Raw genomic sequence first — 22,947 nt, 5'->3', positions numbered from 1 at the left:
CTGAAGCTCCAATACTTTGGTCACTTGATGCGAAGAGCCAACGGATTGGAAAAGACCCTGATGCTGGGAAAGATTGAAGGCAGGAGGAGAAGGGGGTGACAGAGGATGAGATGGTTGGATGGCATCATCAACCCACTGGACATAAGTTTGAGCAAGCTCTGGGAGATAGTGAAGGACAGGGAAGCCTGGCATGCTGCAGTCCATGGGTTTCCAAAGAGTCAGACAGGACTGAGTGACAGACAACAACAAAATGCTGCTCTTTCTTTTTCTCCCATAAGAATGCACAAAAGGAAGATTAAAAAAGCTCAAACTATTAATACTTCTGCATAACTTAACTAAGGTCTCAAAGTTCAGAATATTTATAGGATTAGAAAAAAAATACCCAACACTTAACAAGATAAAATTTATAATATCTGATAACTGATTGAAAAATATCAGACAAGGGACTTCCCTGGTGGTACAGTGGGTAAGATTCTGCCTGCCACGTGCTGCAGCAACTGCAGGCCGTGCACCTAGAGCCTGTGCTCTGCAACAAGAAAAGCCATTGCAATGAGAAGCCCACATGTCACAAAGAGCAGACCCCGCTGGCAGCAACTTGACAAAGCCTGTGTGCAGCAAGACCCAGCACTGGTCTTTAAAAAAAGTTCAAAAAAACATTCAGGCAGGAGGGGTGATACCAGGGAAATGGCCGAGCAGAAAGCATGAGGAATCGACTGGTCCAACCAGACAAAGCTGTTTTGGCAGAATCTATCTGATTTAACTGTCTTGAAATTCTGGCGTCTATTCAATGGCTTCCATATTTCAAAGGAAATCTTGACCAGGAAATTCTTGGTGAGTGTGTGCTAAGTTGCTTCACTAGTGTCCGACTCTTTGTGACCCTATGGACTGTAGCCCACCAGGCTCCTCTGTCCACGGGATTCTCTAGGCAAGAATACTAGAGTGGGTTGCCATGCCCTCCTTCAGGGGATTTTCCCAACCCAGGGATCAAACCCACATCTCTTACATCTACCTGCATTGGCAGGCAGGTTCTTTACCACTAGCACTACCAATTTCACTCAACTGAAGCTTTTAGCATAATAGTTCTGGAGAAGGCAATGGCACCCCACTCCAGTACTCTTGCCTGGAAAATCCCATGGATGGAGGAGCCGGGTAGGCTGCAGTCCATGGGGTCGCTAAGAGTCGGATATGACTAAGCGACTTCACTTTCACTTTTCACTTTGATGCTTTGGAGAAGGAAATGGCAATCCACTCCAGTGTTCTCACCTGGAGAATCTCAGGGATGGGGGAGCCTGGTGGGGTGCCACCTATGGCGTCGCACAGAGTCGGACACGACTGAAGTAACTTAGCAGCAAGCAGCAGCATAATAGTTCAGTCACTCCGTCATGTCAGGCTCTTTGCGACTCCAAGGCCTGCAGCACTCCAGTCTTCCTTGTCCTTCACCAACTCCAAGAGTTTGCTCAAACTCATGTCCACCAAGTCAGTGATGCCACCCTTCCATCTCATTGTCTGTTGTCCCCTTCTCCTCCTGCCTTCAACCTTTCCCAGTCTTTTCCAATGAATCTGTTCTTTGTATCAGGTTACCAAAGTATTGGAGTTTCAGTTTCAGCATCAGTCAGTCCTTCCAGTGAATATTCAGGACTAATTTCCTTTAGAATGGACTAGTTGGATCTCCTTGCAGTCCAAGGGACTCTCAAGAGTCTTCTCCAACACCACAGTTCAAAAGCATCAATTCATCTGCACTCAGCTTTCTTTATAGTGCAACTCTCACATCCATACATGACTACTGGAGAAATCATAGCTTTGACTAGAGGGACCTTTGTTGGCAAAGTAATGTCCCTGCTTTTTAATATGCTGTCTAGGTTGGTCATAACTTTTCTTCCAGGGAGCAAGCGTCTTTTAATTTCATGGCTGCAATCACCATCTGCAGTGATTTTGGAGCCTCCAAAAATAAAGTCTATCACTGTTTCCACTGTTTCCCTATCTATTTGCTATGAAGTGATGGGACTGAATGCCATGATCTTAGTTTTCTGAATGCTGAGTTTTAAGCTAACTTTTTCACTCTCCTCTTTCACTTTCATCAAGTGGCTCTTTAGTTCCTCTTCATTTTTTGCCATAAGGGTTGGTGTCATCTGCAAATATGAGGTTATTAATATTTCTCCCAGCAGTCTTGATTCCAGCTTGTGCTTCATCCAGCCTGGCATTTCGCATGATATACTCTGCATATAAGTTAAATAAGCAGGGTGACACTATTCAGCCTTGATGTACTCCTTTCTCAATTTGGAACCAGTCTGTTGTTCCATGCCCAGTTCTAACTGTTGCTTCCTGACCTGCATTAGGTTTCTCAAGAGGCAGGTAAGGTGGTCTAGCATTCCCATCTCTTTCAGAATTTTCCAGTTTATTGTGATCCACACAGTCAAAGGCTTTGGCATAGTCAATAAAGCAGAAATAGATGTTTTTCTGGAACTCTCTTGCTTTTTCAATGATCCAGCAGATGCTGGCCATTTGATCTCTGGTTCCTCTGCCTTTTCTAAATCCAGCTTGAACATCTGGAAGTTCACGGTTCATGTACTGTTAAAGCCTGGCTTGCAGAATTTTGAGCATTACCTTGCTAACATGTGAGATGAGTGCAATTGTGTGGTAGTTTGAACATTCTTTGGCATTTCCTTTCTTTGGGATTGGAATGAAGACAGACCTTTTCCAGTCCTGTGGCCACTGCTGAGTTTTCCAAATTTGCTGGTGTATTGAGTGCAGCACTTTCACAGCATCATCTTTTAGGATTTGAAATAGCTCAAATGGAATTCCCTCACCTCCACTAGCTTTGTTCATAGTGATGCTTCCTAAGGCCCACTTGACTTCATATTCCAGGATGTCTGGCTCTAGGTGGGTGATCATACCATTGTGGTTATCTGGGTCATGAAAATCTTTTTTGTATAGTTCTTCTGTGTATTCCTGCCACCTCTTCTTAATATCTTCTGCTTCTGTCAGGTCCATACCATTTCTGTCCTTTATTGAACCTATCTTTGCATGAAATGTTCCCCTGGTATGTCTAATTTTCTTGATGAGATCTCTAGTCTTTCCTATTCTATTGTTTTCCTCTATTTCTTTGCATTGATCACTGAGGAAGGCTTTCTTATCTCTCCTTGGTATTCTTTGGAAGTCTGCATTCAAATGGATATATCTTTCCTTTCCTCCTTGTTTAGCTTCTTTTCTTTTCTCAGGTATTTGTAAGACATGATAGCAACTACTCATTTTTTACCCTCGACATCTGTGACAGAAGTGTTCCTAGAGCAGCTTAGAAGAGCCAGAGAGGGCAATAAGAACCTTATCCTCCAAATATGAGAGATCTGTTATGATTGTGAATTGCTATTTCAAATCACAGAGGTGTAGACACAAAGGCCAGCTATGATTGTTGTAACCTCCACCGAGTGGAAGCAGCTTTCAGGGGATTTAGAGGCAATTTCAGGTTTTTTCCCTCACTTTTCCTTTTTCTCCTTTTGGAAGCCAGACATTTAAAGATTAGGAAATTGAATTCAATTGTATTTTCAAGGGAACTTAGAAGGTCGCCAGGTTCAGTTCAGTCACTCAGTCGTGTCTGACTCTTTGTGACCCCATGGACTGAAGCATGTCAGGCTTCCCTGATATGTCCATTGAGTTGATTATGGCATCCAACCATCTTATCTTCTGTTGTCCCCTTCCCCTCCTGCCTTCAACCTTTCCCAGCATCAGGGTCTTTTCCAATGAGTCAGTTCTTCGCATCAGGTGGCCAACGTATTGGAGTTTCAGCTTCAGCAGCAAGTCACCAAGCATGCCCATAAAAAGATGCAGGTTCAGAAAAGACCTGAAAGGACCTAAAAGTTATACCTCAGGCTGATCCCTGGCACATAGTAAATACCATATAACTCTAAAAACAAGCAACAACCGTAGGAGAGAAAGAGAATTTATTTCTAGACTGATCACAGCATAAGATTCAGATGTCCAGTTTTCAATAAAAAATATCATAAAGCATATAAATAAATAGGAAAGCATGTCCCAGTCGAAAGGAAAAAAATTACAGAAACCATGGGGAAGAAATTAAGACATTATCGGATAAAAGCTGAGGAAGTACATTACCACTAGAACTGTTTTATGAGGTATGCTAAAGGGAGTGCTTCAGGTTGAAACCAAAGTAATCAAAACTGCATGAAGAAAGAAAAATCTTTGATATAAACAAATACATGAGAAATTATAAAAGCTAGTATTGATGTAATTTTGGTTTATTATTTATTATTATCTGAAATGAAGTGAAATAAAATGAAAGTTGCTTAGTCATGTCCAACTCTTTGTGACCCCATTGACTGTAGCCTGCCAGGCTCCTCTGTCCATGAGATTTTCCAGGCAAGGGTACTGGAGTGGGCTGCCATTTCTTTCTCCAGGGGATCTTCCCAACCCAGGGATCAAACCCAGGCCTCCCACATTGTAGGCAGATGCTTTACTGTCTGAGCCACCAGGGAAGTTAGAGGGGCTGAGTTGTATGCTATTAAAGTTTGACTGGTATAAATTCAATTTAAGAGTGATAACTTTATAATGCTATGTGCAATTGCCAAGATAAACACAAAGAAAATAAGTATAGGATATACTCAAAAGGAAATGAGAAGGGAATTAAAGCATTTCACTAAAAAAAATTTATAAAATAAAAGATGACAACAATGAAAGGAATGAAGGGGGAAAAGTTTTAATACAAATAGAAAACAAACAGCCAAAGCTAAGCCCTCCTTATCAGTAATTACTTTAAATGTAAGTGGATTAAACCATCTTATCAAAAGTTAGGGATTGACAGAATAAATTTTAAAAAGCTGATGATCCATGCCTTCTATAAGAGACTCACTATAGATCTAAAGACCCAAAGAGATTGAACATGAAAGGATAGAAAAAGATACCTGATGCTAGGAAAGACTGAAGGCAGGAGGAGAAGGGGACAACAGAGGATGAGATGGTTGGATGGCATCACTGACACAATGGACATGGGTTTGGGTGGACTCCAGGAGTTGGTGATGGACAGGGAGGCCTGGTGTGCTGCAGTTCATGGGGTTGCAAAGAGTCGGACATGACTGAGCAACTGAATTGAATAACCAAAAGGTGGGTAGTTGTATTAATATCAGACAAAATAGACTTTAAATTTTAAAAAAAGATGACAAGATGGGGGAGAATGGATACGTGCATATTTATGGCTGAGTCCCTTTGGTGTTTAGCTGAAACTATCACAACATTTTTAACTGGTTATACCCCAATACAAAGTAAAAAAGTTTAAAAAAAATTACAAGAGGCTATAATGAAAGTTTCAATAGAGCAAGAAGCTATAACAATTATAAACATGTATGCACCTAATAACAGATCCTCAAAACATAAGAAGCAAAAATTAACAGATTTGAAGGGAGAAACAGATAGTTCTACAAAAATAAGGCAAGATTTCACTTTGGCAATGGATAGAACAACTAGATAGAAAATAAGTTAGGAAATAGAGGACTTGAACAACCAATAAATCATCTAGATGTATATAGAATACTTCATCAAACAAGAGTATTAAAAAAAAATAAAAATAACAATATATGATTTTCTCAATAGCAGGTGGTACCTTTTCCAGGATAGACAATTTCCAGGCTAAGCAACAAAAGCTCAATATATTTATTACTTGTGTTTGGCTCTGCTGGGTCTTCATTGCTTTGCACAGGCTTTCTCTGATTGTGGAGAGCCAGGGCGATTCTTCGTTGTGGTGTGTGAGCTTTTCATTGTGGTGGCTTCTCTTGTTTTGGGGCACAGGCTCTAGGGCGTGTGGGCTTCAGCAGTTGTGGCACCCAGCCTAAGTAGTTGTGGCACACTGGCTTAGTTGCTCCACACCATGTGGAATCTTCCTGGACCAGAGATTGAAACCATGTTCCCTGTACTGGCAGCTGGATTCTTATCTGCTGTGCCACCAGGGAAGTACTCAATATATTTAAGTACATATTACACAAAGTATCTTTTCCAACCACAATGAGATTGTTATAAATCAACTATAGAAGAAAAACTAGAAAATTCACAAATATGTGGAAACATATTCTTAAACAACAAGGGAGTCAAAGAAGAATTACAAAGGAAATTGTAAAATACTTGGAGAGGAAAATGAAATCACAACATACAAAAACTTATGGGATGTAACAAAAGCAGTGCTAAGAGGGAAATTTATAGGGATAAACATGAGAAAAGGAAGGTCTCAAGTCAACAACCTAACTTTATGCCTTGAAGGAACTAGAAAAAGAAAAATTAAACCCAGTTAGCAGAAGGAGAGATCAGAAAAATTAGAGCAGACATAAATAAAGAGTATAGAAAATCAATGAAACAAACAGTTGACTCTTCTGCCCAAATCAGCATAATTGACAAACTTTTAATTAGATTGACAAAGAAAAAAGAGATTACTCAAATTACTAATTCAGAAATCAATGTGGGAACTTTACTGCTGATTCTATAGAAATAAACAGGATTAACAAAAACACAAATTTGAAAAGATATCTGCACCCCAAGGTTCATAGCAGCATTATTGACAAGAGCCAAGATATTGATACAGTCTTAGGGTCCACCACAGATGAATGGATAAAGAAGATGTACAGGACTTCCCTGGTGGTACAGTTGATAAGAATCCACCTGCCAGTGCAGAGGACAAGGGTTCTATCCCTGGTCTGAGAAGACTTCACGAGCCCCAGGCAACTTAAGCCAGCACGGCTACCACGACTGACGCCTGTGCACCTAGAGCCTCTGCTCTGCAAGAGAAGCCACTGCAATGAGAAGCCTGGACACTGCAAGGAAGAGTAGTCCGCCCATGCTTATTACAGCTAGAGAAAGCCCATGCACATCAGCAAAGGCCCAGCACTACCAAAAATAAACAATTAATTTCAAAAATGAAGATGTACACACACATCAACCATGGAATACTACTTAGTCATAAAAAGGAATGAAAACTTGCCACGTGCAGGGACATGAATGGACTTGGATCTTTTCAAAGTGAAATAAGTCAGACAGAGAAAGACAAATACTGTATGATATTACTTAAATGTGGAATGTAAAAAATGCAACACACTAGTGAATATAACAAAATAGAAGCAGATTCCCAGATATAAAGAACAAAGTAGTGGTTACCTGTGGGGAGAGGGAAATGGCCAGGGGCAATATAAGAGTAGGGGATTAAAAGGTGCAAACTATTAGGTATGAAGTAAGTTACAAGGATATATTGTGTAACATAGGGAATATAGTCAATATTTTATAATAACGATAAATGGAGTCCCTTTAAAAATTGTGAATCACAGAATAGCTGGGTGGATAGGTGGGTGGATGAATGAATTGGTGGGTGGGTAGATGGATGGATGAGTGAATGGGTGATGGGTGGGTTGGTGAAAAATAACTGTGAATCACTATATTGTACACCCATAACTTATAAAATATTATACATCAACTATACTTCAAGTAAAACTTTTTTCTAAAAAAAGTAAACAACCGTATGCCACCAAATTGGTAACTTAGATGAAACAGAAAAATTCATGAAAACACAAAACATATGAAAACTGAATAACAAAGAAATATAAAATCTGAATAGACCCATAATTAGGACAGAGAACAAAACAGTAATAAAAAACCTCACAATAAAGAAAAGCCATAGACCAGATGGCTTCACTGGTGAATTCTACCAAATTGGAGAGTTGATGGAGAAGGAAACAAGCCACTCCAGTAATCTTGCCTGAAAAATCCCACGGACAGAGGAGCCTGGAGGGCTGTGTTCCAAAGGGTCACAAAGAGTTGGACATGACTGAGCAACTAAGCATGAAGAATTGATATATCCCTGAGGCAGACCAGTAAAAGTGTCTTGCTCAACTTGCCAACTGAAAGAAAACTGACTCTGGTGGTTCATATTGATAGGTATGGCGAAAAGCCACATGCCGAATCAGCAGATGCATACCAGCTACCAGAAGGTATGATAATTTGCTTAAGCAATGAAACCACATCTGGTACATCAGCTGCAATTGAGGTCAGTTCAGTTCAGTCACTCAGTCGTGTCTGATTCTTTGCGACCTCATGAATCACAGCATGCCAGGCCTCCCTGTCCATCACCAACTCCTGGAGTCCACTCAAGCCCATGTCCATTGATTTGGTGATACCATCCAACCATCTCATCCTCTGTCATCCCCTTCTCCTCCCGCTCTCAATCTTTCCCAGCATTAGGGTCTTTTCAAATGAGTCAGCTCTTTGAATCAGGTGGCCAAAGTATTGGAGTTTCAGCTTCAACATCAGTTCTACCAGTGAACACCCAAGACTGATTTCCTTTAGGATGGACTGGTTGGATCTCCTTGCAGTTCAAGGGACTCTCAAGTCTTCTCCAACACCACAGTTCAAACACATCAATTCTTTGGTGCTCAGCTTTCTTTATAGTCCAACTCTCACATCCATACATGACCACTGGAAAAACCATAGCCTTGACTAGATGGACCTTTGTTGGAAAAGTAATGTCTCTGCTTTTTAATATGCTGTCTATGTTGGTCATAACTTTCCTTCCAAGAAGTAAGCGTCTTTTAATTTAATGGCTGCAATCACCATCTGCAGTGATTTTGGAGCCCCCACAAATAAAGTCAGCCACTGATTCCACTGTTTCCCCATCTATTTGCCATGACATGATGGGACCAGATGCCATGATCTTAGTTTTCTGAATGTTGAGTTTAAGCCAACTTTTCCACTCTCCTCTTTCACTTTCATCAAGAGGCTTTTTAGTTCCTCTTCACTTTCTGCCATAAGGGTGGTGTCACATGCATATCTGAGGTCATTGATATTTCTCCCGGCAATCTTGATTCCAGCTTGTGCTTCTCCCAGCCCAGCGTTTCTTATGATGTACTCTGCATAGAAGTTAAATAAGCAGGGTGACAATATACAGCCTTGACGTAGTCCTTTTCCTATTTGGAACCAGTCTGTTGTTCCATGTTCAGTTCTAACTGTTGCTTCTTGACCTGCATACAGGTTTCTCAAGAGGCAGGTCAGGTGGTCTGGTATTTCCATCTCTTTCAGAATTTTCTACAGTTTATGGTGATCCACACAGTCAAAGGCTTTGGCATAGTCAATAAAGCAGAAATAGATGTTTTTCTGGAACTCTCTTGGTTTTTAATGATCCAGCGAATGTTGGCGATTTGATCTCTGCCTTTTCTAAAACCAGCTTGAACAGTGGGCCTTAGGAAGCATCACTACGAACAAAGCTAGTGAAGGTGATGGAATTCCATTTGAGCTATTTCAAATCCTGAAAGATGATGATGTGAAAGTGCTGCACTCAATATGTCAGCAAATTTGGAAAACTCAGCAGTGGCCACAGGACTGGAAAAGGTCAGTTTTCATTCCAATCCCAAAGAAAGACAATGCTACAGAATGCTCAAACTACTGCACAATTGCACTCATCTCACACGCTGGTAAAGTAATGCTCAAAATTCTTCAAGCCAGGCTTCAGCAATATGTGAACTGTGAACTTCCACATGTTCAATTGAGGTCACCACCTGGTTAATTTTACAGTGATTCACTGTCATTCTCGAAGGTCCATCTGTCTTCTGCACAGGCCAGATAGGCAAGTTGAATGAAGATGTGGGAATTACCACTCCTGCATCTTTCCCTGATGATGGCATTTATTTCTGCCATTCCTCTAGAAATGCAGTTTCAGTTTACTACCTTCCTAGGTAAAGGCAGTTCTAATGACTTCCACCTGGCCTTTCCCACTGTGATAACCCTCACTCCACAGTCAGAGAACCAATGTGGGGATTCTGCCAGTTGCTGAGTATGTCTTTTCCTTTTATGTATTCCAGAACTGGCAAAAATAGCCACAGGATGGCTTCAGGGACCCACTGAGCCCACTGTGACATAGACCTGAACTAAAACTCTACTGATCACATGACTTCCATAAGTGCCTACACTCTGACTGGTAGATCACAATGATATTCTTGATCTCCTAGAATTAGCATCAGTTCAGAGCCAGTATCCACAAGTCCCCAAAAGGTTTCATTATTTCCTATTCTCCAATACACAGTCATCCTAGTAAAAGGCCAGGTGTCTTTGAAGAAGACTTGGAGAAGAATTAATAGCATGAATTTCTGACTGTGTCCTTCCTCAAAGGAACCCATCTGCTCCTTCATTCAGGGGGTTCTGGGTCTGTAAACTGCCTTAAGTCTGAGAATTGATTGAGGAGCCATGACTCTGTTGTTATGATTCAGATTAGGCTTTGGTTCACTTGACCTAGAAATTTTCCACTTATGCAGATCAAGTAAGAGTTTAGTAAGTGAAAGTCACTGGGTTGTATCCAACTCTTTACAACCATACAGTCCATGGAATTCTCCAGGCCAGAATATTGGAGTGGGTAACCGTTTCCTTCTTCAGGGGATCTTCCCAGCCCAGGGATCCAGCCCAGGTCTCTCAAATTGCAGGTAGATTCTTTACCAGCTGAGTCACCAGGGAAGCCCAACTTTACTTTTGGTAGAAATACTACAATCAACTAGCCAATGCCATAGCTCTTCATAAGTCATACTATTCTGACTGGTGTCTGACTGGACTCTGCTGTGCATTATGTAACCATGCCCACTTGGCCTTTGGTGGTTGTATGCCCCGACTTGGCCCTTGCTACCTCAGGATCCAATTACTCCCAATGTTTTTAGATTTTCCAATTCCACTATAAGGTCCGGCCTACAGAAAAGAGTGATCACAGAGTTCTCCAAGGATGCCAAGGCTCTTCTTATGAAGTTATTTCTCACAGTTGTGATGAAAGATGTGACTTCTGGATTCTCCCAGGGTGGATGAATAGATCTTAAAGCCACCTTAACATTCCAGTCTCGCTAATCCTTCTAATTATTCCCTACATTAAACCAAGACAAGTCTGGTATGTCTAACTTATTCACTGTGTGTGAGTAACTTTTTGGTCCATGTTTCAGCGAACCAACCAAACAAACTGTTAGAGCCTTTTCTAACTCACCAAGCTGCAACGTTAAATACTAAATCTTGCTTTAGTGAGTCTACATCAGTTAGCCTGATCCAACTTTATGTTTTTTAATATAATTTTTAAAAATTTATTTATTGACTGTGCTGCGTCTTCGTTGCTGTAAGGACTTCCCTCTAGTTGTGGCAAGTGGGGGCTACTCTCTAGTTGCATTGTTCAGGCTTCTCTTCTCTTGTTGCTGAGACAGGCTCTAGGGTACTCAGGCTTCAGTAGTTGCGGCTGAGGGCTCAGTAGTTGCAGTTCCCCAGCTCTAGAGCACAGGCTCAATAATTGTGGCTCTCAGGCTTAGTCACTTGCAGTATGTGGGATCTTCTCGGTCCAGGGATCGAACTGGTGTCTCCTACATGGGCAGGCGTATTCTTTATCACTAAACTACCAGTGTGTGCGTGTGCGTGCTTAGTCACTCAGTCGTGTCCACCTCTCTGAGACCCCATGGACCATGGCCTGCTGGGCTCCTTTTTCCACGGGATTCTCCAGACAAGAATGCTGGAGTGGGTTGCCATTTCCTTCTCCAAAACCACCAGGGAAGCTCCAACTTTATGTTTCTTCTGTCACTATCCCACACCCACACCTTCAACATCCATTCCCATACATATTCCCTGGACTTCCATCTGTAAAAATTAGAAAATTCAAGTAGGTCTTTTGGAATGTAGTGCACTTCCTCATGGGTCACACTTTATACCTTGTCTTCAGTGGCTTACTGGATTTTAATCTAGTTCCCTGGTGGCTCAGAGGTTAAAGTGACTGCCTCCAATGTGGGAGACCCGGGTTCGATCCCTGGGTCGGGAAGATCCCCTGGAGAAGGAAATGGTAACCCACTCCAGTACTCTTGCCTGGAGAATCCCATGGACGGAGAAGCCTGGTAGGCTACAGTCCATGGGGTCACAAAGAGTCGGACACGACTGAGTGACTTCACTTTCACTTCACAGGTCTAGAAACAAAGAGATGTTGTGGGAGCGGTTTCTGAGGGAGCAGCAGCATCTTGCTTGGTACAACTGCCTCAGGAAAGGTCATTGTAGTTTCCTCAGACAATAAAGGGTTAATCCTCTGAGACAGGTGTGGAGCAGCCATTCTCATTGGTGTTGGGTAAAAAGGCAGCTTCTCTGGCAAAGGAAACTCATCATTACTTAGAGCTTTCAATATTCCAAGCTGTAACAAAGTCTTTGCATACATCCCCATTCCAGTTTTCAGGATCCCAGTCCTTTTCAATGTTCTCACTGTAACATCAGCCACCCAGTGACACTGGGAGCTCAACTGGTACTGCAGTTCAGCAAGTCGGAGAATGAGTTTCTTGGTTTAATTTTCATCAGTTAGCTGGTGCTACAGTTCCTCAATAAATGAAAAATAAAATTACCATATGATGCAGCAGTTCTACTCCTGAGTATACAAAGAATTGACAGCAGACACTTAAACAGATATTTGCACTTCTTTGTTCATAGCAACATTATTCACAATGGCAGGGAGGGGGAAGCAACTCATGTGCCTAAAATATGATATATACATACAATGGGGTATTATTTAGCTTTAAAAAGAAAATATTCTAACAAGTGCTACAAGAGAGATGAACTCTGAAGACACACTAAATGAAATAAATCAGGCCCCAAAGGACAAATAATTATGATTTCACTTACATAAGGTGTCTAGAGTAGGCAAGTTCATAGAGACAGAAAGAAAAATGGTTTTTGCTAGGGTTTAGGGGAAAAGGAGAATGGGTAGTTATTGTTTAATGCGTCAGAGTTTCTGTTTGGGGTGATGAAACATCATGCCAGGCTTTCTTGTCCTTCGCTATCTCCTGGAGTTTGCTCAAACTCATGTCCATTGAGCTAATGATGCCACCCAACCATCTCATCCTCTGTCGCCCCTTTCTCCTCTTGCATCAGGGTCTTTTTTCTTTCCCAGCATCAGGGTCTTTTCCGATAAGTTGACTCTTCACATCAGGTGGCTAGAGTATTGGTGCTTCAGCTTCAGCATCAGTCCTTCCAATGAATATTCAGGGTTCATTTTATGGCTACATAACACTATAAATGTATTTAATGCCAATGAATTGTACAATTAAAAATAGATAAAATCACAAATTTTGTTATGTATATTTTATCAGGATAAAAATTTAAAAATAGGTTAACTGCTTGTTTCAAACAAAAATAATTGGAAAGTAATAGACATTAAGTTTATAATACATGTAGAAGTATGATATAAATATCACATAGGCCAGGAGAGGAAAAAAGGAGAATACTGCTGCAAAGTTTATACACTGCTCAAAATCGGTGTAATACACTTTAAGGTAAATGGTGATAACCTAAATACATACCCTATGAACCCCAAAGCAACCAATGAAAAGTAAAAGTATAGCTAGTAAACCAATAAAGGAAATAAAGTGGAATCATAAAATATATTCACTCTAAAAGAAGTCAGAAATAATAAAAGGAAACAAACAAAAAACATGGGACAAACAAAACAAATAGCAAGATGGTAAATTTAAACTTAACCATATTGATAATTGTATTAAATATAAATGGTCTAAACATCCAATTAAAAGGCAGAAATTGTCAGGCTGGATAAAAAAGAAACTCAGTTATTTGCTTCTTGTAAGAAACCCATTTTTAAAATTATTTATTTATTTATTTATGGTTGTGCTGGGTCTTCATTGCTCTCAGCCTTTCTCTAGTTGTGGCAAGTGGGGGCTTCTCTCTAGTTATGATACAGGGGCTTTTCATTGCAGTGGCTTCTCTTGTTGCAGAGCACAGGCTCTGGGTGCACAGGCTTCAGTAGTTGTGGCTCATGGGCTTAGTTGCTTTGAGGCACATTGCATCTACTGGGACCACAGACTGAACCCATGTCCCCTGTGTTGGCAGGTGGATTCCTATACCATGAGGTATAGGTATACTGTTCCTATTCCTATACTTGTATCACCATGAAAGTCTATGTAAGAAATCTATTTTAAATATAGTAAGCCAAATATATTTAAAGTAAAAGAATAAAAGAAGGGAAAGGAGGACTTCTTGGAGGTTCAGGTAGAAGACTCCATGCTTCCACTGCAGGGGGACATGAGTTCGATCCCTGGTTAGGGAAATAAGATCCAACATGCTCACAGTGTGACCAAAAGAAAGAAAGGAAAAAGGAAAAGGATGGTAATACTCATCAAAGGAAAGCTACAGTGGATATAACAAAGTTTGTTTGTTAAGTTACAAACAAAGTTTGTTTTAAGTTACAGAGAAAAGTATATTGTGGTTTAGTCGCTAAGTCATGTCTGACGCTTGAGACCCCCAAGGACCATAGCCTGCCAAGCTCCTCCATCCATGGGATTTCCCAGGCAAGAATCCTGGAGTGGGTTACCATTTCCTTCTCCAGAGGATCTTCCCAACCCAGGAATTGAATCTGGGTCTCCTGCAGGCAGATTCTTTACCAACTGAGCTACAAGGGAAGCCTGAAAAGTATATTACTAGAGATAAATAGGATCATTCCATAATAGTAAAGTAGCCAATTCATTGAGAAAACATAACAATTCTAAATGTTTAGTCACCTAATAATAAAGATTTAAAGTACATGGGGGAAATTTGATAGACTATCAGAAGAAATAGAAAATTGCACAGTTATAGTCAAACACTTCTATATCCCTCTTTCAATAAGTGATAAAGTTGAGGAAAAAACAACAAACAAGTCTTCAAGAAGACTTGAACAATACTATCAACTGATTTGAGGTAATTGTTATTTATATTCAATAACAGGATGAAAATTATATTCAATGACATACATAACATTTACTAATATAGACCATATTCTGAGCCATAAAACAAATTTCACGAAATTCACTAGGTGTCAGATCATATGAAATAAGGTCTCTGACCCCAGTGAAATTGAATTTGAAATAAATAAGAGCAAGAAGTCTCCAAATATTTGGAAACTAAATAAATAACACTCTTCTAAATAATACATGGGTCAAAGAAAAAACTAAAAATGAAATTATAACATGTATAAAACTGAATGAAAATGAAAACACAGCATTTTTATTTGCAGAGGGGGAAATATATGGAACAAAACACTAAAAATGTTAACAAGCCGAAGCAACTAGAACCTGTGCTCCACAATAAGAGATACCACTGCAATGAGAAGCCCATGCACCACAATGAAGAGTAGCTCCTGCTCACTGCAACTAGAGAAAGCCCTGGCACAGCAACAAAGACTCAGCACAGTTCAAAACAGAACAAACCAAAACAAATGTTATCAAATCAGTGACCTCAGCTTGTCCTTAAAGAAACTAGGAAGAAAAGAAGAGCAAGATATATGCAAAGCAAATAGTTTATTCCAAAAGCGTAAGGTTGGCTTAACATTCACTACTGAGGAAAATTAGACCTAAATAAGTAGAGAGAGATGCTGTGCTCAGGGGTCAGAAGAGTCAATATTGTCAAGATTTCAATTCTCCCCAAATTGATATACAAATTCAATACATTTCCAATCAAAATACCAGTAGGCATTTTTCCCCCAATAGAATTTGACAGATTGATTCTAAATTTCCTATGGAAAAGCAAGGGAGAAAGTAGTTTGAACAAAGACAATTTTTAGGTTACGAATGTTTAAGTATTGAGAGAAATGTCCAAGAAGAGGATAAAGAGTTAAAAGGCAGATGTCAGAGAAGTTGGGCGCAACTAAAAAACTACAAAGTTGAGGAACTAAAACTACATGATTTCAAGAATTATGAAACTTCAGTAATCAAGACACTGTGGTAGTGGCATAAAGATAGTTAAATAGTCAAGAGAACAGACTGGAGACTCTGTTATCTCACACATATATGTTCAACTGACTTTCAATAAAGGTGCAAATGCAATTTAATGGAGAAAGAGAAGTCTTTTCAACAAAGCTAGAATAATTGTTTTTAAAGAAGAACTTCGATCCATATCTGATATGATATACAAAGATTAAAACAAAATGGATCATAGACCTAAATGTAAAATCTAAAAGTATAAAACTCCTAGAAAAACACATAAGAAAAAATGTACTGTCTTTGTATTTCTCTTGGCCAATAAACCCCTCTTCTATGAAGTGTTCAGGGGAAAGAAAAGGAGCTGGAAGTCAATCACATTTCTTCTTGTAAATAACTATTTGATAAAAGCTCAGTGGACAACAAATGAAAGCTATTGACTAAAATTAGGTATCAATATTAGCTATAGAATGATTTTTTTTAATCACAATCACTCAATAACACATGTGATTCATTTCTTAAAAAGCTTGATTAACTCTGATATGAAATTGAAAGCAATTAATATAGAATTGGAGCTTGTGGGGACTTCCCTGGTGATACAGTGGACAAGAATCCACTTGCCAATGCAAGGGACACGGGTTTGATCCCTCGTCTGGGAGATTCCACTTGCTGCAGAGCAACTAAGCCCATGTGCCACAATTACTGAGCCCGAGTTCTAGAGTCCGTGAGCTGCAACTAATGTGCCCTTGTGCTATAGTTACTGAACATCTGTGCTGCAAACACTGAAGCCCCTGCACCTAAAGCCTGTGGCCTGCAACAAGAGAGGCCACCACAGTGAGAAGCCTGTGCACTGAAATGAAGAGTAGCCCCCTCTCGCTGCAACTAGAGAGAGAGCCTGCAAGCAGAAATGAAGACCTAGCACAGCCAAAAATAATGAATAAATAAATCGTTTAAAAAAAAAAGAATTGGAGCTTGTTATCCAGAGTCTGGCTCTAGGTGAGTGATCACACCATCGTGATTATCTGGGTTGTGAAGATCTTTTTTGTACAGGGGGCTTCCCTGGTGGCTGAGAGGTTAAAGCGTCTGCCTGCGATGCGGGAGACCTGGGTTCAATCCCTGGATCCTGGATCGGGAAGACCGCCTGGAGAAGGAAATGGCAACCCACTCCAGTATTCTTGCCTGGAGAATCCCATGGATGGAGGAGCCTGGTAGGCTACAGTCCATGGGGTCACAAAGAGTCAGACACAACTGAGTGACTTCATTTTTTTCTGTGTATTCTTGCCACCTCTTAATATCTTCTGCTTCTGTTAGGTCCATACCATTTCTGTCTTTTATTGAGCCCATCTTTGCATGAAATGTTCCCTTGGTATCTCTAATTTTCTTGAAGAGATCTCTAGTCTTTCCTAATCTATTGTTTTCCTCTATTTCTTTACACTGATCGCTGAGGAAGGCTTTCTTATCTCTCCTTGCAATTCTTTGGAACTCTGCATTCAAATGGGTATATCTTTCCTTTTCTCCTTTGCTTTTCGCTTCTTTTCTTTTCACAGCTATTTGTAAGGCCTCCTCTGAGGGCCGTTTTGCTTTTTTGCATTTCTTTTTCTTGGAGATGGTCTTGCTTCCTGTCTCCTGTACAATGTCAAGAATCTGCGTCCATAGTTCATCAGGAACTCTGTCTATCAGATCTAATCCCTTAAATCTATTTCTCAAAGGGATTTGATTTAGGTCATACCTGAATGGTCTAGTGGTTTTCTCCACTTTCTTCAATAAGGAGTTCATGATATGAGCCACAGTCAGCTCCCGGTCTTGTTTTTGCCGACTGTATAGAGCTTCTCCATCTTTGGCTGCAGAGAATATAATCAATCTGATTTCGGTGTTGACCATCTGGTGATGTCCATGTGTAGAGTCTTCCCTTGTGTTGTTGGAAGAGGGTGTTTGCTATGACCAGTATGTTGTCTTGGCAAAACTCTACTAGCCTTTGCCCTGCTTCATTCTGTACTCCAAGGCCAAATTTGCCTGTTACTCCAGGTGTTTCTCGACTTCCTACTTTTGCATTCCAGTCCCCTATAATGAAAAGGACATCTTTTTTGGCGGTTAGTTCTAGAAGGTCCTGTAGGTCTTCATAGAACTGTTCAACTTCAGCTTCTTCAGCGTTACTGGTAGGGGTATAGTCTTGGATTACCGTGATATTGAATGGTTTGCCTTGGAAACGAACAGAGATCATTCTGTCGTTTTTGAGATTGCATTCAAGTACTGCATTTCAGACTCTTTTGTTGCCTATAATGGCTACTCCATTTCTTCTAAGGGAATCCTGCCAGAGTAGTAGATATAATGGGCATCTGAGTTAAATTCACCCATTCCAGTTCATTTTAGTTCCCTGATTCCTAGAATGTTGACGTTCACTCTTGCTATCTCCTGTTTGACCGTTTCCAATTTGCCTTGATTCATGGACCTAACATTCTCAGGTTCCTATGCAGTATTGGTCTTTACAGCATTGAACCTTGCTTCTATCACCAGTCCCATCCATAATTGAGTGTTGTTTTTGCTTTGGCTCCATCCCTTCATTCTTTCTGGAGTTATTTCTCCACTGATCTCCAGTAGCACATTGGGCACCTACTGACCTGGGTAGTTCATCTTTCAGTGTCCTATCTTTTTGCCTTTTCATACTGTTCATGGGGTTCTCAAGGCAAGAATACTGAAGTGGTTTGCCATTCCCTTCTCCAGTGGACCACATTCTGTCAGATCTTCACGACCCAGATAATCACAATGATGTGATCACTCACCTATAGCCAGACAATGTGAAGTCAAGTGGGCCTTAGGCAGTATCACTATGAATAAAGCTAGTGGATGTGATGGAATTCCAGATGAGCTATTTCAAATCCTAGAAGATGATGCTGTGAAAGTATTGCACTCAATATGTCAGCAAATTTGGAAAACTCAGCAGTGGCCATAGGACTGGAAAATGTCAGTTTTCGTTCCAATCCTAAAGAAAGGCAATGCCAAAGAATGCTCAAACTACCACACAATTGCACGTATCTCACGTGCTAGTAAAGTAATGCTCCAAATTCTCCAAGCCAGGCTTCAGCAATACGTGAACTTCCAGATGTTCAAGCTGGTTTTAGGAAAGGCAGAGGAACCAGAGATCAAATTGCCAACATCTGCTGGACCATCAAAAAAGCAAGAGAATTCCAGAAAAACATCTATTTCTGATTTACTGACTATGCCAAAGCCTTTGACCTTGTGGATCACAATAAACTGTTGGAAATTCTGAAAGAGATGGGAATACCAGACCACCTGACCTGCCTCCTGAGAAACCTGTATGCAGGTCAGGAAGCAACAATTAGAACTGGACATGGAACAACAGACTGGTTCCAAATAGGAAAAGGAGTACGTCAAGGCTGTATGTTGTCACCCTGCTTATTTAACTTCTATGCAGAGTTCATCATGAGAAATGCTGGGCTGGAAGAAGCACAAGCTGGAATCAAGATTGCCAGGCAAATATCAATAACTTCAGATGTGCAGATGACACCACTCTTATGGAAGAAAGTGAAGAACTAAAGAGCCTCTTGATGAAAGTGAAAGAGGAGAGTGAAAAAGTTGGCTTAAAGCGCAACATTCAGGAAACAAAGATCATGGCATCCGGTCCCATGACTTCATGGCAATTACATGGGGAAACAGTGGAAACAGTGTCAGACTTTATTTTTTTGGGCTCCAAAATCACTGTAGATGATGATTGCAGCCATTAAATTAAAAGACGCTTACTCCTTGGAAGAAAAATTATAACCAACCTAGACAGCATATTAAAAAGCAGAGACATTACTTTGTCAACAAAGGTCTGTCCAGTTAAGGCTATGGTTTTTCCAGTAGTTATGTATAGATGTGAGAGTTGGACTATAAACAAAGCTGAGCGCTAAAGAATTGATGCTTTTGAACTATCGTGTTGGGAAGACTGTTGAGAGTCCCTTGGCCTGCAAGGAGATCCAACTAATCCATCCTAAAGGAAATCAATCCTGGGTGTTCATTGGAAGGACTGATGCTGAAGCTGAAACTCCAATACTTTAGCCACCTGATTCGAAGAACTGACTCATTTGAAAAGACCCTGATGTTGGGAAAGATTTAAGGCAGGAAGAGAAGGGGATGACAGAGGATGAGATGGTTGGATGGCATCACCAACTCAATGGACATGAGTTTGGGTAAACTCTGGGAGTTGGTGATGCACAGGTAGGCCTGGCATGCTGCAGTTCATGGGGACGCAGAGTTGGACACGACTGAGCAACTGAACTGTACTGACTGATCCAGTCAGAGGAAATTGTCACTTGGAATCAAAGTTACCTAAGTCAAATATTATGAAAACAAAGTGAGTCTTTGAAAAAAAAAATAAAGTAGCTGCTCATGGAAAGGTTAAAAAGAAAGTTGCAATCCAAAACTTTTCATTTACTACCTACCTCTCTGGCTCGCTGGAGCTGTGCTTGCTCAATCTTACTGATGACATCCTGAACTGCAAATGGAATCTCAATATTAGGAACCTCTGATCTTTCTAGGACAGTTTTGTACATTTTGGTGAAATCGAAAGTTTCTTTTCCTGCTTCATGTTCATCGTTGTTCTCAGTTGACATTTTGATAAATGTTTTGGAAAGTTGAGTGATTTTCTTTTATTTCTTCGTTTTTTACAAAATATAGGCAAATGCTTTTAAGCCATCCACAAGGAAGCTAGAAGAGGCTTTTCTTGCTCCCAGAGATTGTGGAGTACCCTGATCTTCCCCATGGTGTTCCAGTTCTGGTGATGTCATATTAGATCCATTGTGACATTATCATTGACTCAAATACTTAAAGAGTGCTTACTGTATGCAGAGAATTAGGCATTCTATATGCTATGATGGTAGTGGGTGAAGGGGGGAGGGTGGGTAGGAAAGAATAGACAACAGGAACTATAAAAGAAATAGACGATATAGCCTTGCTTAAATGAGCTTAAAATCTAGGTGTTAGAATTCAAGATCCAGTATATCAATTTTAACTCCTGGTTCTTCTCTCTTCCTGAGGTTTTGCTTAAGAATGTTTAAGCTTGTAATGGAATAATCGCATTTCAACTTCCTCAGCTGCCCCTCAACTTTTCCTAGACTTGTAGTAACTTGGATGATAGTATCTGGATGAAGATTACAGTCTTTGCACTGCCTAGTGGCTCATTTATTCAAGGAGCCTGACTGAAGAAGGCTTTGAAGTTTCATAGTTGGCTGAGAAATTGAAGGGTATGCTTAGAGGCTGCTTTCTAACTGAAAAATTCACTTTGGGCAGCTCCTTTGTAGAGGAGGTGAAAATATTTTGGACACCAGAGCAATTAAAGGACAGAGGGTTTTGTTGGCTGTGTAGATTATTTTTTAATTTAATAAAGTACAAAAAAGTACAGAAAGTAATATAGCAAATAGCTATGCACCTATCACCTAGAATGAACAGATATTAACATTTTGTCATATTTGCTTCAGATATTTTTTAAATAAAGCATTAGAGATAAAGTTTGTTATTCTCTCTAGATTCCTTCCTTCCCCTTTGCCCATTTTCAGAGGGCCATAACAAGCATAAATCTGATGTATTTATGTCTAGTCTATGTTTATATAGTTTTACTGCAGGTGTGTTCCTAAACTATGTAATATCATTTTGTAGGTTTTAGATTTTATACAAATTGTAGATGTATATCAATTACTCTATGAGACTATGAGTACTTTATGAGTGCTTGTTGAAAAACTTATAAATTTAAGCAATTTGTTTCAGTCCTTGGAGAAAGGAATACAGGGGATCATAATGTAATTGTCTTTTAAAAGTATCAAGCAATATATAAATATTTTCCCTTCTCTTTAAGACCCTGTTGTCTAAGTTATCCCTCTCCTGTGGTCCCAAATCATCTTGTAAACTTTATATGATAGTACTTATTGAAGTGCAACTATTTGTTATTTGCTTCTATCCACTAGTTGTTGAACTTCTCACAACCAGATGCTGTACCTTAGGTTTCTTTTTCTCCTTTCTTGGCTGTGCCAGCTCTTCTGTGCAGCATGCAGACTTCTCTTGCTGCAGAGCACTGGCTCCAGGGCACACAGGCTTCAATAGTTGCAGCCTACAGGCTTAGTTGCCCTGTGCCATGTGGGATCCTATTTCCAATCAGGGATGGAACCTGTGTCGCCTGCATTGGACGGTGGATTCCTAACCACTGGACCACCAGGGAAGTCCCTGCAATTTAGGTTTATCCAACGTTTGGCACTCTTTTTCAGTACCTCCATGGAAACTGTCTAAAATATTTGGACATTCATTATAGTTTAAAACTCCTTCCCTGGTGGTTCAGTGGCTGAGACTCCGTGCTCCCAATGCAGGGGGCTTGGGTTAGATCCCTGGTCAGGGAACTAGATCCCACATGCTGCTACTAAGAGTTCACACGCCTCCACTAAGACCAAGTGCAACCAAATAAGTAAGAAGATAAATAAATATTAAAACTCCTTTCCTTGTGGAAACTTCTCTAAGTCCGGAACACTTTCTTTTATTGTTAAGATTATACCCTCCTCCCCCTCCCCATAAAATATCACTCCCTCCTTTCCTATAAATCACAATTTAGTCTATTTATTGAAAGGAGTTCATAATGTTTTCTGAAAGGGTCACAATTAAGGAGAATTATTTGTTTTTAGAAATGTGAGGTTTCATTAAAATATCCATCATTACCCAATATTCCTTGACATTATCAATTAATCTATTAAATTACTTTGTTGATAATATTATTAAGTTATGAGGTCCTTTAATAACTTAATTCCTCTTGATTCCTTTACATTGCTTACCCTAGTAGGCATTCACAAAGCAGCCTACATGCTGGTCAACTAAACTAATTTAGTATTATTGTGCTTTCTCTTTCCCTCATATTTTTTATGCAGCATGGAATTCATCAGCAACTGGCAATGAAGGCTTTTTAAGACAAATTAAAAAAAATCTCTTCAATTTGACGAGCATTTGTTGATACTACTATGTGGCTACCATTATCCTAGACTGCGAAGAATATATGCTAGGGTACCTGTGAAGAAACTGAAAAACAACAAAAAAAGCAAAAAGAATTTAAGTTAGAATATAATATTCAAGTGCTACACAAGGGACATGAAGAAGAGATCTGTGAGGAACGGAGTCTTTGGGAAAACCTTATGGAGAGAAAAGGTTGATTGACAAATGAAGGCATTCCAGACAGGGAAGACACCTTGAGCCATGG

General features: G+C 40.1%; 1 protein-coding gene across 1 annotated transcript in view; it reads right to left on the bottom strand.

Moving 5' to 3' along the window:
* FAM186A (family with sequence similarity 186 member A) overlaps positions 1-20,329 on the bottom strand; it is a 130,101-nt gene extending 109,772 nt beyond the window's left edge. The window contains exon 1 of the mRNA XM_068971425.1: positions 20,159-20,329. Coding sequence (XP_068827526.1) covers positions 20,159-20,329 — 171 coding nt within the window. The remainder of the gene's footprint in view (positions 1-20,158) is intronic.
* Between the last annotated feature and the right edge of the window lie 2,618 nt (positions 20,330-22,947).

This window comes from Capricornis sumatraensis, chromosome 4 (genome assembly GCF_032405125.1).
Source record: "Capricornis sumatraensis isolate serow.1 chromosome 4, serow.2, whole genome shotgun sequence".
NCBI lineage: Eukaryota > Metazoa > Chordata > Mammalia > Artiodactyla > Bovidae > Capricornis > Capricornis sumatraensis.
This window is presented reverse-complemented; position numbering and strand designations above follow the sequence as displayed.